This window comes from Pavona decussata, unplaced genomic scaffold, assembly GCF_977016875.1.
Source record: "Pavona decussata unplaced genomic scaffold, jaPavDecu1.1 SCAFFOLD_180, whole genome shotgun sequence".
Lineage (NCBI taxonomy): Eukaryota > Metazoa > Cnidaria > Anthozoa > Scleractinia > Agariciidae > Pavona > Pavona decussata.
The window spans coordinates 1,458,594-1,471,247 of NW_028145590.1; the positions used below are offsets into that span (position 1 = coordinate 1,458,594).

The window sequence follows — 12,654 nt, forward strand, 5'->3', positions numbered from 1 at the left end:
GGGTGAAGGATTTGTGGAGAATCACACCACAAAGTTTAAAAGCGTTTCTGTTAGCTTAAATTGACCCCAAAGAATAGTAAAGGTAAAATGCCGAATGTTTAGCTATAGTTTCAAAACCGTAGCACACTTTTCTCCCTCCAAAGCTATAATTTAATTTTGTTGCCTACAGTTTGCTACATGCGCATACATACATACGCTTTATTGCATGGCAGGAAAATTCATTCTTGCATGAACAAAATTAAAAATGAGTTTTCGAAGGTCATGCAAAACGACATGTGTATACAGTTATTGAACCAAGATATAGCCCATTGCTTTGATATGTTTCTCTCCATTATCACCTGTTGAATGTGCATCGTTTCCGCATGTGTTCGAGTCATCTGGATATCCTCCTGTTCCGAAGCCGATTCTGGATTCACCGCCAATGCAGTTGTTCTGTTGGTTGCCAACGATGCCAATTCTTGCTTTAGAATTTGAGTTTGGTTCAACTATAGCGTTGAACCCTTCCTTGTTACAGTTCGGCTGGGAAGATACCTGTGATCCAATCAGGGTCTTCCATTTGTTACGACCCAGCGAGGTGGCGCGGTAGTTGACGTCAGCGACAAGAGAGAAAAGAGAGTTGGCGTGCTTGAAAATGACAATAAACTTAAATGGCCTATCCTCATCCCCAAACAGATCTTGGAGAAGGGTGTATTCCAGTAGGTCGGCAATTTGGTTTCTTGTTCGTCAAACCCAGTTTTCCCTCCTGCAAGATTGTAGGCGTTTCTATTGCTCCAGAGATGAGAACTGTAGTGGAAGGTTGCCTGAAATTCAAAAGAAAAAATAAAGAAATTGAATTGAATTCTTTCTACGTATGAGAGCCATTGAATGTTGGGCTGTCGATTTTGCAACAACCAAAAGCTAAAACTTCGCCAGTTTTGATAATGTTTTGCTCAATGAATGAATGAATGAATGAATGAATGAATGAATGAATGAATGAATGAATGAATGAATGAATGAATGAAAGGGAAAAAGGAAGGAAGGAAGGAAGGAAGGAAAGGAAAGGAAAGGAAAGGAAAGGAAAGGGAAAAGAAGGAAGGAACGAACGAACAAACGAATGAATAACTCTACTTCGACACGTCCATGATCAACTGATTAGGACTTTAAAAGGAGAAAATTATGACTAGAATTAATGCTACTAAAAGTAAAAAAAAAGTTCTATGGTAAAAAAATATCGTAAAGGAAAGAGCTTTCAGCTGCTAGGTAAGCATTATTAGTAAGGGCAAAAAATAGTGGAATAATAAACTAATTAAGATCTTTATTATTCCCTTTTTTGCGCTTTTTATCATACGTCAAAGGTTGGAGTCTGGTAACCGAAAGCTCATTTTTTAAAGAATGTTTTTTATAAATGTATAATCATGGTTACTGGTCCATTTTTAGTAGAATTATTCTACTAAAAATTATTCTACTGTACATTAAAATAATATATAAATGACACTTAATACGCGCTGAATCAACCAAAGAATTTTTTCAGCCAGCCATGAAGGCTCCAAGGTAGTGTGCTTTCCGCAGCCCAGCGAGAAGTCTAGTCCAAAGAACTGCCCCAGAGTAGCTGAAACTATTTTTCATAAAAACATGTGCTGGGTTTGCCTCTGGTGTCTCGTCAACAGAGAGTAACTAGGGTTAGTAAATTTGGAATGAAGACAGCCGACGCTAATCCACTGAGTGATTTGTACAGATGATTGTAGCTTTGGTAATTGTCTTTGTGCTTCAAATATTAAATGCACTCATTTTTTGGTATTTTGGTAATATTAGTTACAAATTACTTAATTTACGTAAGTAATATTAAAACACTTTAAAATAAAAATGAGCGATATAAAGAGTGAACGACGTTTCGATGACTCCATGTCATCATTATCAAGTTCGAAATACATGGTAAAATTAATTATATATATATCTGTGCGAATTTGCAAGAACGTGCCTGCTAGACCCGGGCCTGAAGCTGGGCACCGCCCAGCTTCAGGCCTCTGTGGTTCTCTAAACTTGAGGGGGCTTGCCGTCAAGGACCAGTCTGTCAGCTAGCCCAGGGTGAGGGCTTACTGCTGGGGGGTAGCTCTCGGTCGTGTGTCAAAAGCTCCGGGGTGGGAAGGGGAGGGTATTGTAGCCTTCAGCTTGGTCCAATTTGCTGTTTTTCTCAAACCAGGGTGACTTAATTCTAATGCCCTTTGACCTCCCCCATAGAGACACAGACTGTTGACAATCAATTGCACCAAGCTGACACAAAGCCTGGAGTGTGGCCTAAATGCAGGTGAGTGACTTGCAAGTTTGTGTGAAAAGCAGAGGGGTGGGGAGGGCAGTGTTGTGAGACTCAGTTAGGGTGAACTTTCTGTCTCTGCGTAGGTTAAGTGCAGGTATGTTTTTGAAAATCCAGATAGATATATATAGTAACAAATGTGTGAAATATTTAGGGAATAAACAAGGGAGTTAAATTATTCAATTGTTATGTAAAAAGTTTGGCGCGAAGTTAATCCGACTGCGTGTTAAGTTGATAATGATGACATGGAGTCATCGAAACGTCGTTCACTCTTTATATCGTTTATTTTTATTCCAAAGTGCTTCACGAAACATTTTTTTATCAGTAATATTAAACTATTACCAAAATGCAAAAAGTGTGAAGTATAGAAATACTTGTCTTCACCCACAAAGTCAAGAAAGTGCAAGCTACAGATCACTCAATGGATTAGCACCTCTCTGTCTTCGTTCCAGATTTACTGATTAGTTAAGTTCTACTACTGCTGCTGCTGCTGCTCTGCCACCACCTTTGTGCCATCAATCTTCATAGCCAGCGTCCATCCTCCATCTCCGCATCCAAAATTTCCCATGTGACAGTAGAGAGAAATTTTCTGGGAACCAAACATCAGAGTATACACCTGACTCTTAAACGACCTGTTGAGGGAAAAATGTAAACTTTTTTAAAATAATTTGATAAAGGTTGTTAAAATGCCAGACGAACGAAAAAAAAAAAAGGTAGACATTTCAGCTGTTAAGACTTTGACTGATACGCGGTACTGGTGCCAAGCGGTTTGAAAGATGTCTCAGGACTAAGGGTAGCCAAAGAGAATGTTACCAAAAATGTCATCTCCGTGTTCCTTTTCCCTCGAAATCACGAGAATCCCACTAGGTTAGAAAGCGTTCCCCTTCGTCGAACGCGACCAAGCTAAGGCAATAGGGAGAGTTGGAATTGCTTAATTACGGCAAACAGCAAATCTGAATTTCGTGTTTATGTTTTCGTAAAAAGATAGGTACGAGCACGCTCTCTATTTGAGTCAGCCGCGAGAGGATTATAATACTCGCGTTATCGCGGGTGACTCAAATAGAGAACTTGCTCGTCGGCCAACTATGTGCGTTTATTCAAGGTAATCTCAGTTGTGAGCGAGCTTTTTTCGAGTTAATATCTTTAATTTAGGATCAATCCTTTCGTAGTTAACAAATGAATCTATATCTGCTATTTTTCAGAGATAAATCGTGTGATCTGATTATGTCTGCCTTACCCTCTGACATCGATCGTGCAACAATTCATGAAAGGCAAACTTACTTTTAATTGCATTCTGCTTTATTAAACATATAGGCAAACGATTTCTTCGGGCGAACCTACCGGTGAATTTCGTACTTTTCCTTGCACGAAGAAACAAAACCAGCTAACAAGACAAAACAAACAAAGAAACAGAAACAAACAAACAAACAAAAAACAACCAGCTATGGGCAATTTTCGTTTCAAAAACAGTGATTACGATCAGCAAAGTAATATATTCAAACCAGAGAATTAGTAAAACGAACGCAAACCTGGTTTTGTAGGAGGCTGAGGTGTAATACTTCGATTGACCAATGCAATAAGCTGCTCTAGCTTTCGTTTTATATCGTCGATGGCTTCCCTGACATGCAAATCTTGATTTATGTTGCAATTACAATTATAGTTATTCACTGGAACCTTGTCGCAGGCTTTAGCTGGAAGTTTGGTTTGGTCAGTCTTGCTTGCTTTCACCGACGCAAATATATCGCCGTTTATTACAGATATCACAACGATCATTCCGAGCAAACCAAATGGAGAACACATTTCAGAATATAGCCAGTACTCACTTTGTGCGATTGGCGACGGGATTTCTATCTGATGACTTACGGCTCCCTTAAGCTTATGTTCGTTTCTTCCACATGACAAGCCCTTGAGATCACATGATTTGTATGACTTCCCTTGGATATGATTAGCAGGGCGACTAGTAAAGTTTACCGCTGTCATCATCAATCACCCAAAGATTGCGACAGGCTGGTCAATATACATTACTAAGAAACCTTCGTATGATCTGGAGATGATAACCTCCCGAGGATTAAAAAAAAAAGGCAAATCTATCAGGAGGTCCGTAAATGTATCCAAGCTATTTTAATGCGTATGCTTCAAAGTATACATAAGACGAAAGCGACATATTTACACACACGCGCATTACAAACTAACCTAAAGCACCTTGTTTGTGAATCAGTACTTCAATTCTTTGTTTTAGCTGACAAACAAAACGTCTTTTTTCCCTTCGCACCTTTGTTCCTGTATCGCTGTATAAGAATTAAAACTTTAATTGAAAGCACTCATAGAGCGATTTCTTTGCCAAACACCTCGAGGTCTGTTTCGTCTGTATATGTATAATGATAATCTGAGATAAGTTCTTATTCACGGCAAAACACTGCCAGATCTGCGAGGAACAAATGACCGGAAAGCTTTGTCTGAAAAATTATTCATCTCGACAGTGCTTGAAACATTGATATCATTGCCTTTCTTGTTTTAGTATTCTCATATTGTTGTGACTAAACACTGCATTCTCGGAGATTACGAGGCGCACTTTCGGAAAATAAGTCCTCGAACGTTTTATTGTTTTAATCCTGGAAAGCACCCTACTTACCTTTTTCAAGTAAGTAATTCACCCACTCGAGCAGAATATTATGAACATTTTAATCGTAAAATGAACTATTCCTGCGCACTATTCAGTTCTGAAAGCCAAACCAAGAGAGAAAAAGGTGATCAAAGTTAGTTGATTTAAGGTGGCCGAACACAGTGTGCGCGCGCTTTACAGATTCTGTTAGTGATGCTATTAAGCGCGCGCTAGGGTTGTGGTACGTAAATACGGCGGTCGATAAAGTGATCCCTCAATTTCACATGAAATGGATAATAAAGGTAAGTTTTGATCCTAAATAACTACGTTTCTCGTTTCTGGACTCTTTTTCTCTTCTTTCCGAGCAAAAAAGTCATTCACCAAGACCTTTTGCATGCTTTTCAACTTTGCCATGAAACCCACGCATGCGCATTTGACAAAAAAAAATTGCGACTGGTTGTTTTCGTGGAAATGAACTGTTTTCTAAGGAACTGCTCATTAGAATTTCGTAAAATTTGGCATGAAAATAGTTCCCTAAAAGCGCAACTCGTCTACAAAGAGAAACCTAAATCTAACAGAGGGTATCTTCACAAAACATTAAAATGCAAAATCAATATTTACAGGAGATCTGTCTGTTAAAATTACATGAAAATAGTGCAACTGTGTCAGTGTTTTGTGAGTTTATCTGGATACAAAAAATGGAAAAAATCTAATGAGTACATTTTCTAAAAATAAAGGAAACCTACAATATATGGACGTTTAATAGTTTGCTGCGTTGCCATGGAAACGGTACTTAGCTCGACAAGACGTACAAAAATCCATTCTTTCTTAGTTAGTCTTACACCATACCAATTTTGGGCGCCCAGAAGTACATAGTTTCCAAATAACGTCTTCTAACACCTGTACACTAAAAAACTGTATTCGGCCACCTTAACAGTGGATTTTTGAATTTGAAGATTAAACTATAATTTTACCCAATATATATACATAAGTATAAATCTACTCAGTAGCGTTATATCACGAATGCTGTTCTCTTATTGACTGCGCTACTCACTGTGTAATTCTGCTGTAGATAGTGAGTAGAGTGAGTAGCCCAACAGTGTTTGCGTGGTGTGACCTCTTTATATCGACCATTATCAGTTTAATGAAAAGATAAACCTGTCTTGTTGTTAGGTTTTATACGACTAGTAGATTTATACTAAAACAATTAGATTATTCGCTCTCGATTTCTATGCGCGATAGTTGATTCGGACTTCGCCCTTATCAACTATCACGCGAAATTTTTTTTCCTTTTCCTATTTTTTCCATTTTTTCTATGCTATTTAATTTTAACTAAATAATTAATTTATTGACCTATTATAAGGGGCACAGTATTAGTTTTTACTTCCCCATTATGAATTGTATACAAGTTAATTGTAATTTATTTAATATTAATTTTTTTGTAACTATTTAATACTTGTGTATTAGGAGAGGAGAAACAAATAAATGAAATGAAATGAGATCGAAATTTCGATCTCATAATCTAATTGTTAAACAATAAATAAGACTAAAACGTGGCTTAGACTTTTAACGTCAAATACTGTTCTTTTTAAGTATTTCCAGTATGAGAAACGACCACTTTTGTGCTTTTTGACAATAAATGCCCTTTACAATCGAGAATTGGTCTAAGTTCCTCCTTGTAACAACTCCAATAACTGATAAAGTGTAGCAATAACAATTAATTTAACCTGTGCAAAAGTTTCTCCACGTTGCTGGATTAGTTGGGGTTTAACTCCGTAAGGGATTGTGGAAGCGTTTCTTTTCTCGGCTGGATCAGGGTGGGTGGGAAAAGTTTAAAAAATGATGGAATTAAAATAATCTTTAAAACAGCATTAAAGTTAAAAAGAAAGGTAAATGTCGCTTCCCTTTCACGCCTCAACAGGACACCATGCCGCGCAGGCAGTTGGGAAATTCATGTCAGGAATCAGGAGTGAGACATGCGTATGCGTCATTCTGTACCGGCAACAGCGCAGAGAAGCTAGATCTTAGTTATGGACAGTGTCACTGGAATTTGTGGCTCAATTTCTGTACCAGAACGAAGGGCATTGCATCATTTGTTCGGTTGATCTGAAGTTCAGGATGTTTGCTTATTTGCAGGACAGAGGCGAGCGTTTTTTGATCACTACTGATGTGTTGAAAGCGAGGGAATTGCTTTACGGGAACGCGCAACGTGCGGGAAAGACAACATGGCGGCCGGACTAAATGCTGACATGGCGTCTAAACATCGCGAACAGCAGGGGGAGCTCAGCAGACAAATTGCTGAAACACGTAAGTTGTTACGTGAATGAAGTTTCTTACTATTTTAACTTGATCTTGCGTGTTGATTTATAATTTTTCTTAGAGCTTAACAACCTTAATATTTCTTTGGTTTAGTTGTAACATTACAATTTAAGTTCACTCTCCATACCATTGGTAGATCATGAAATGTAGCCTTGTATCCCCACCGTTCAGTTGATGTAAAATGAAGTTGTAACACCTCCACCTTTATAAGACGATAGCTTTCTTACTGTATTCATTCAACAATCTTGCCAGTGAATTGATTATTTAATATACATTTAGTAGAACTTTTATGTATAATTGTCAGGTTGAGTAATAATTTCTACATAATCGATAACGCCGTTTACCTTTCTTGCAAACAGAAAAGACGTCAATTCGACAATGGTTCAATTTTAAGTTTTTCGGTGGTGTAATATTTGTTTACATTTTATTGTGCAAATAATTTGTTAAGCTATTGTTAGAAAATCTGTGTAAAAGGCCAAGTAAAACGGGCAACATTTTCTTGCAACTTGCGATTGTTCGTTGTCGGTATTACCACCTCCGCGCGCAACAAATTTTCATGTTGCAAAAAGTAGAAACTGTTTTTACGTTCTGCAACATGAAACTTTCTTTCGCGCGGAGGTGGTAATACCGGCAACGAACAATCGCATCTTGCAATGTAATAGTGTTGCACGACAAGTTGCAAGAAAATGTCTCTCGTTTTACTTGGCCTTAAGGTCTCCAACCTACAAAATACCATGAAATAGAGAAGAAGAAAACATTTCTTCCAGGTAACATATTTATAGCTTTTGTAAAATTAACGCGACTTTCAATTTATAACGGTACGAGTTCAGTCCAGCTCGCTCTTTTGACTCTCTATTCGTTTACATGATACCAGCACAAAATCTCACACTGGAGCGAGTCATAGCGGTGCGCGGTGTATTTCATCCCGGTCACTGCACCGTAGTGAGATTTTCATTCCAATACGAAAACTCATTCCGATTTCATGTAAACGCGGAACAACTGTTCGTTCCGGCTTGAAATCACTCTCCCGAGAGCTAGAAGCTGGTAGCACATGCGCAGTCTTCGACATCTGATCCGATGTGGGTAAATGCCTGAGGGCCACTAGTTATTCAGTTGAAGTACTGTTCCATGTTACCCTCTTTAAATAAAGTTGATTAAATTGAATTGAATCCAAGATGATGTCACATTCACGTCGGCAGCCATGAAAGTGTCCCTTCCTGTATACGTGGAATAAAATCTCATCCCTTCGTGTAAACACCAGGTGAAATCACAATGTCATACCGTTATGAATCTCGCTCCCGTGCGACTTTTCACGTGTACCACCCCTTCCTCATCACTAGGCACCACTGGCTGTGATATAACTGTAGAAATGACAACATTATAGGATATTTGGTCATTGATTCAGCGACCATAGTTGTTTTTGGTAATCAGCTGATGTAGTGGAGTAAGTCTTTAGAAATCATGTGTAAATAACAAAGGTTGCGGGAAATCCAGCCAGGCATATACCCACATAAACTAGGATTTTTCCACTTCGAAAACTGGAGGTTATTTAGTTCGTAACAGCAGAATACAGTTTATGAAGTAGAATCCATATGAAAATTAGCCATGTGGAATTTTTTGTGTTGAGCCAATGACGTCACTTCCTGTAATTTGAGCCTTAACTTCCGGAACAAGGCCAAGTAATGGTGGCCGTGAAATCTCGAATAAAAAGCTAAAAAAAAAAGTACTTCCAATCGCCGTAAAGGATTAAAATTTGGTTACATGAGTAAGAAGGTCATATTCTACACGAAAATGCAAAAAGATGGAAAATGAAATTTTCGTCCCAGGGGCACTTTAACAGTTAGATAAAGGCAAAAACCTGCAAGTTAACATTATTGTTTGTGAATTTTTATTGAAGTCCGAAGGCCTTACTAAAAACCTATAAAAAATATTAACATATGGTAATTTATATGACGACGACGATGATAATAATAATAATGGGCGATGATGATGATAATGAAAATGATGATGATGATGATGATGATGATGATGATGATGATGATGATGATGATGAAGACAACGATAATTAATAAAGATCAATGCTTTGAATGTATATTTGAACGTTTGGAAGGTGCAGTTCTTCATTCAGTTATTGTACCAAGATATAGCCCATTGATCTGATGTGTTTTGCTCCATTATCACCCGATGAGGATGCATCGTTTCCACACGTGTTCGAGTCATGGGGAATTCCTCCTATACCGAAGCCAATTTTGGAATAGCAAGAGCAGTATCTGCTATAGCCAGCAATGATTCCAATTCTTGCTTTGGCATGAGAAGAAGAATAGCCACAGACAGCGTTGAAACCTTCTTTGTTGCAGCTGGTGTGCAGAGATGCTTGGAAACCTATCAGCCTTTTCCACGTGTTACGACGGAGTGACGTGGCACGGTAATTTCCGTCAGCAATTAGAGAGAAAAGTGAGTTGGCGTTTCTATAGATGACAATAAACTTGATCTGATGACCGATCTTCATACCGAGGCAGATCTTGGAGAAGGGTGTGCTCCAGTAAGTCGGCAATTTGGTTTCTTGCTGGTCAAACCCAGTCTTCCCTCCTGCGAGGTTGTAAGAGTTTCTATCGCTCCAGAAGTGAGAGTCGTAGTGGAATGTTCCCTAGAATGAATGAATGAATGAATGAATGAATGAATGAATGAATGAATGAATGAATGAATGAATGAATGAACCAACCAACCAGCCAACCAACCAACCAACCAACCAACCAACCAACCAACCAACCAACCCACCCACCCACCCACCCACCCACCCATCCATCCATCCATCAATCAATCAATCAATCAATCAATCAATCAATCAATCAATCAATCAATCAATCAATCAATCAATCAATCAATCAATCAATCAATCAATCAATCAATCAATCAATCAATCAATCGTTAAAACAAAACATGAAAGAAAAAAAGGTTAGAGTACAATTCATCATAAATGCGGTAAAAGAGAGCGATCATCTAGTTAATTACTGTGAGCAATACGGTAGCATTTTTGTCTTGCGAGTTGGCGAGGTTTCGATAATAGACTTTTACGTCTGTGAGAAATCAAAATACAAAATGCACACATATTTGAAATCAAAATGCAAAGGCCTTAAAAGCCACCGAATATGTACCCCACTGTACAGCTCCCAGAATTTTTTCACCCTTTCTCCCACGAAATTTAGCGAAGTGAATAGTCTTAGAGATCCTAATCTGGGTCGCTGCTTTCTGTCGCCAGAAAAAGCTCTTTTTTTTTTCTTCACAGGAGTGCCAGTGTCCCATTGAGGCATCCCAGCTCAGTATTCACAGGAGCCTGGTGTTGATTTTTGAACTTTGCATGGGAAATCACTTCAGTTCTCAAAATTCTTTAATACAGACATAAATGTAAAAATAAACTGTCGTCGTTCTTTTCATACATTCAGCTTTTTCAACTGAAGGGAGCAAGTACCGCCTTCTGGCTTTTCCGAAATTTTTTGGAGGACTTCCGAAATAAAATCTCACCAGTGCCTACAAAAGTATCGTAGTTATTACCCGAAATTCGTTGTGTGAAAACCCTTTGCTAGCTTTGTTTGAGCGTCACAGCGAGCATTGCGTAACGGTGAAATTATAAGGATTTGTATGAAAAAAAAAAACGATTCCTGCTTCAATTTAAAAATACCAAGGAATTTTCAATAAAAACATCCCTACCTGAACTCCCTTGTCTGTTGTCCTTTCTCCTTTGTGGTTTTTGGAGCGATTGAGCGCGATTTTAGTGAGTTTTAGTTCCATTGATTTTCTCTCTATAAACTGTATCCCAGAGAGAAAATCAATGGAACTAACACTCACTAAAATCTCGCTCAATAGCTCCAAAAACCACAAAGGAGAAAGGACAACAGACAAGGGAGTTCAGGTAGGGATATTTTTATTGAAAATTCCTTGGTATTTTTAAATTGAAGCAGGAATCGTTTTTTCCCCATACAAATCCTTATAATTTCACCGTTACGCAATGCTCGCCGTAACGCTTAAATTACAACACTTACGCAAAGGTCACGGCCTAATATCTCTCATAGAGCTTGGGGTACCTGGGTAAAAACTGAAAAAATTACCCTACTGAATAATGAGGTTTACCTTTGAGCCATCAATCTTCATAGCCAGCGTCCATCCGCCGTCTCCACATGCAAAGTTACCCATATGGCAATAAACAGGAATGTTTTGTGAACCAAACTTAAGGGAATACACCTGGCTACTTGATGACCTGTTAAACGACAAACGGGTTGCTGTAGATCACCGTAACTTCACTTATCCTACTAGGTTAGAAATGGCGCATGATGCATCATATCAAAATTGGATTGTCCAAACTCGTACTTTGCGACTTTGCCAGTTTCCCTTTACATCTTAATACAAATAATGACGTTTGATTTCTGGGAAGCAACTATCGGATTAAAAGGGTCAAGCCTCAACCTTGGGGCGTTACTGATACTGACTGCGATTACAAGATGCTGCGACTCTTATCCTGTTCATGTGGTTTTAATCATTTTAACAGTTAGAAAGAAGGCAGCTGGCGTTCGTCTTTGAACCACTTGGTTAAGCCAGCGCTCGTAGCACAACTCACGAGTATGATAATGAAGTCTCCTTTGAAGATGATTGAAATAAAACGCCTTTCGACAAACAAAGTTGTTGAATAAGTTACGCGAGTCAGTTTACGGATAATGAACTTGAGGTTGCCATCCTTATTCCCCCTTTCTCTCGAAAATGCCCAAAATATGTCATACGGTATAAAGATGAAACGATTTAGAAATGTAGATTCATTGGGTTAAGTGATGTGTTACTTACTTGTGTTTTTCATATTGTTCCTTGCATGAAGTGGCTGGAACTTGAGCTGCACAAAAAAATCTTAATTTAGATGACGTTTAGAAAGCACTGATCGTCAAGTCACTTAGAGTCACTGTTATCAAAAGTGAGAATTAAATGTACAATAAGTTTACCAGGTACTGCAGAAGGCTGTGCCTGCGTAGACGTTTTGTTGACCAGTGCGATGAGATGGTCCATCTTCGTCTCCAATGCCTTGATGGCTTCACTGACATTGGAATCTTGATTGGCATTACAGTTAAACACCACTGTCTTGTCCGTTCTTATGGTATGTGGAGTTAGGTTGTTGGTCAAGCTTACTGGCAAAGCTTGCCCTCCATTTACATAAAATACCACAACGACCATCCCGAAGAAAACCAATGAAGAGTGCATGTTTACAACCTAGTCAGTTGTGCGTCTCAATTGTATTCTTGTTATTAGACCCTTATTATCTAGTCATAAGACTGAATGGCCTCTTTTGTTTCGTTCCAATATAAATAGAAATTAATATCTCCATCCTATTGGCCGCCTGCCCAAACGACTCAAATTACTTTAGGGTTACAAAATAATGTATCATCCATTTGTGAAGATCCAG

At 38.5% G+C, this 12,654-nt stretch overlaps 1 protein-coding gene and 1 pseudogene across 3 annotated transcripts; both read right to left on the reverse strand.

The window, feature by feature from the left end:
• Positions 1 to 280: 280 nt before the first annotated feature.
• Positions 281 to 4,286, reverse strand: LOC146463170 (putative skeletal organic matrix protein 5; annotated as a pseudogene). The gene is made up of 4 exons (XR_014856958.1): positions 3,820 to 4,286; positions 3,632 to 3,674; positions 2,796 to 2,922; positions 281 to 800 (listed from the first exon to the last, which is right to left on the reverse strand). The product of XR_014856958.1 is annotated as a putative skeletal organic matrix protein 5 (transcript).
• A 589-nt stretch (positions 4,287 to 4,875) lies between these two features.
• LOC146463171 (putative skeletal organic matrix protein 5) lies at positions 4,876 to 12,574 on the reverse strand. Of its 2 annotated transcripts, XM_085084781.1 has the most exons (5): positions 12,197 to 12,570; positions 12,045 to 12,090; positions 11,340 to 11,466; positions 9,723 to 9,858; positions 4,876 to 5,010 (listed from the first exon to the last, which is right to left on the reverse strand). In XM_085084781.1, the coding sequence occupies exons 1-5, from the start codon at positions 12,450 to 12,452 to the stop codon at positions 4,988 to 4,990; spliced, it is 588 nt and encodes a 195-aa protein (XP_084940907.1). In that variant the 5' UTR covers positions 12,453 to 12,570; the 3' UTR covers positions 4,876 to 4,987. The 2 variants fall into 2 exon arrangements, with proteins under 2 accessions (XP_084940907.1, XP_084940906.1); XM_085084780.1 differs by lacking the exon at positions 4,876 to 5,010 and having other exon boundaries at positions 9,051 to 9,858; positions 12,197 to 12,574.
• Between the last annotated feature and the right edge of the window lie 80 nt (positions 12,575 to 12,654).

Excerpts from the sequence above, each read along its gene's own strand:
- LOC146463171 (XM_085084780.1), bottom strand. The coding sequence starts at position 12,452 with ATGCACTCTTCATTGGTTTTCTTCGGGATGGTCGTTGTGGTATTTTAT. Across the intron at positions 11,467-12,044 it reads GAACAATATGAAAAACACAA|GTCATCAAGTAGCCAGGTGT; the intron begins GTAAGTAACACA and ends GTCGTTTAACAG. Across the intron at positions 9,859-11,339 it reads TGAAGATTGATGGCTCAAAG|GGAACATTCCACTACGACTC; the intron begins GTAAACCTCATT and ends CATTCATTCTAG.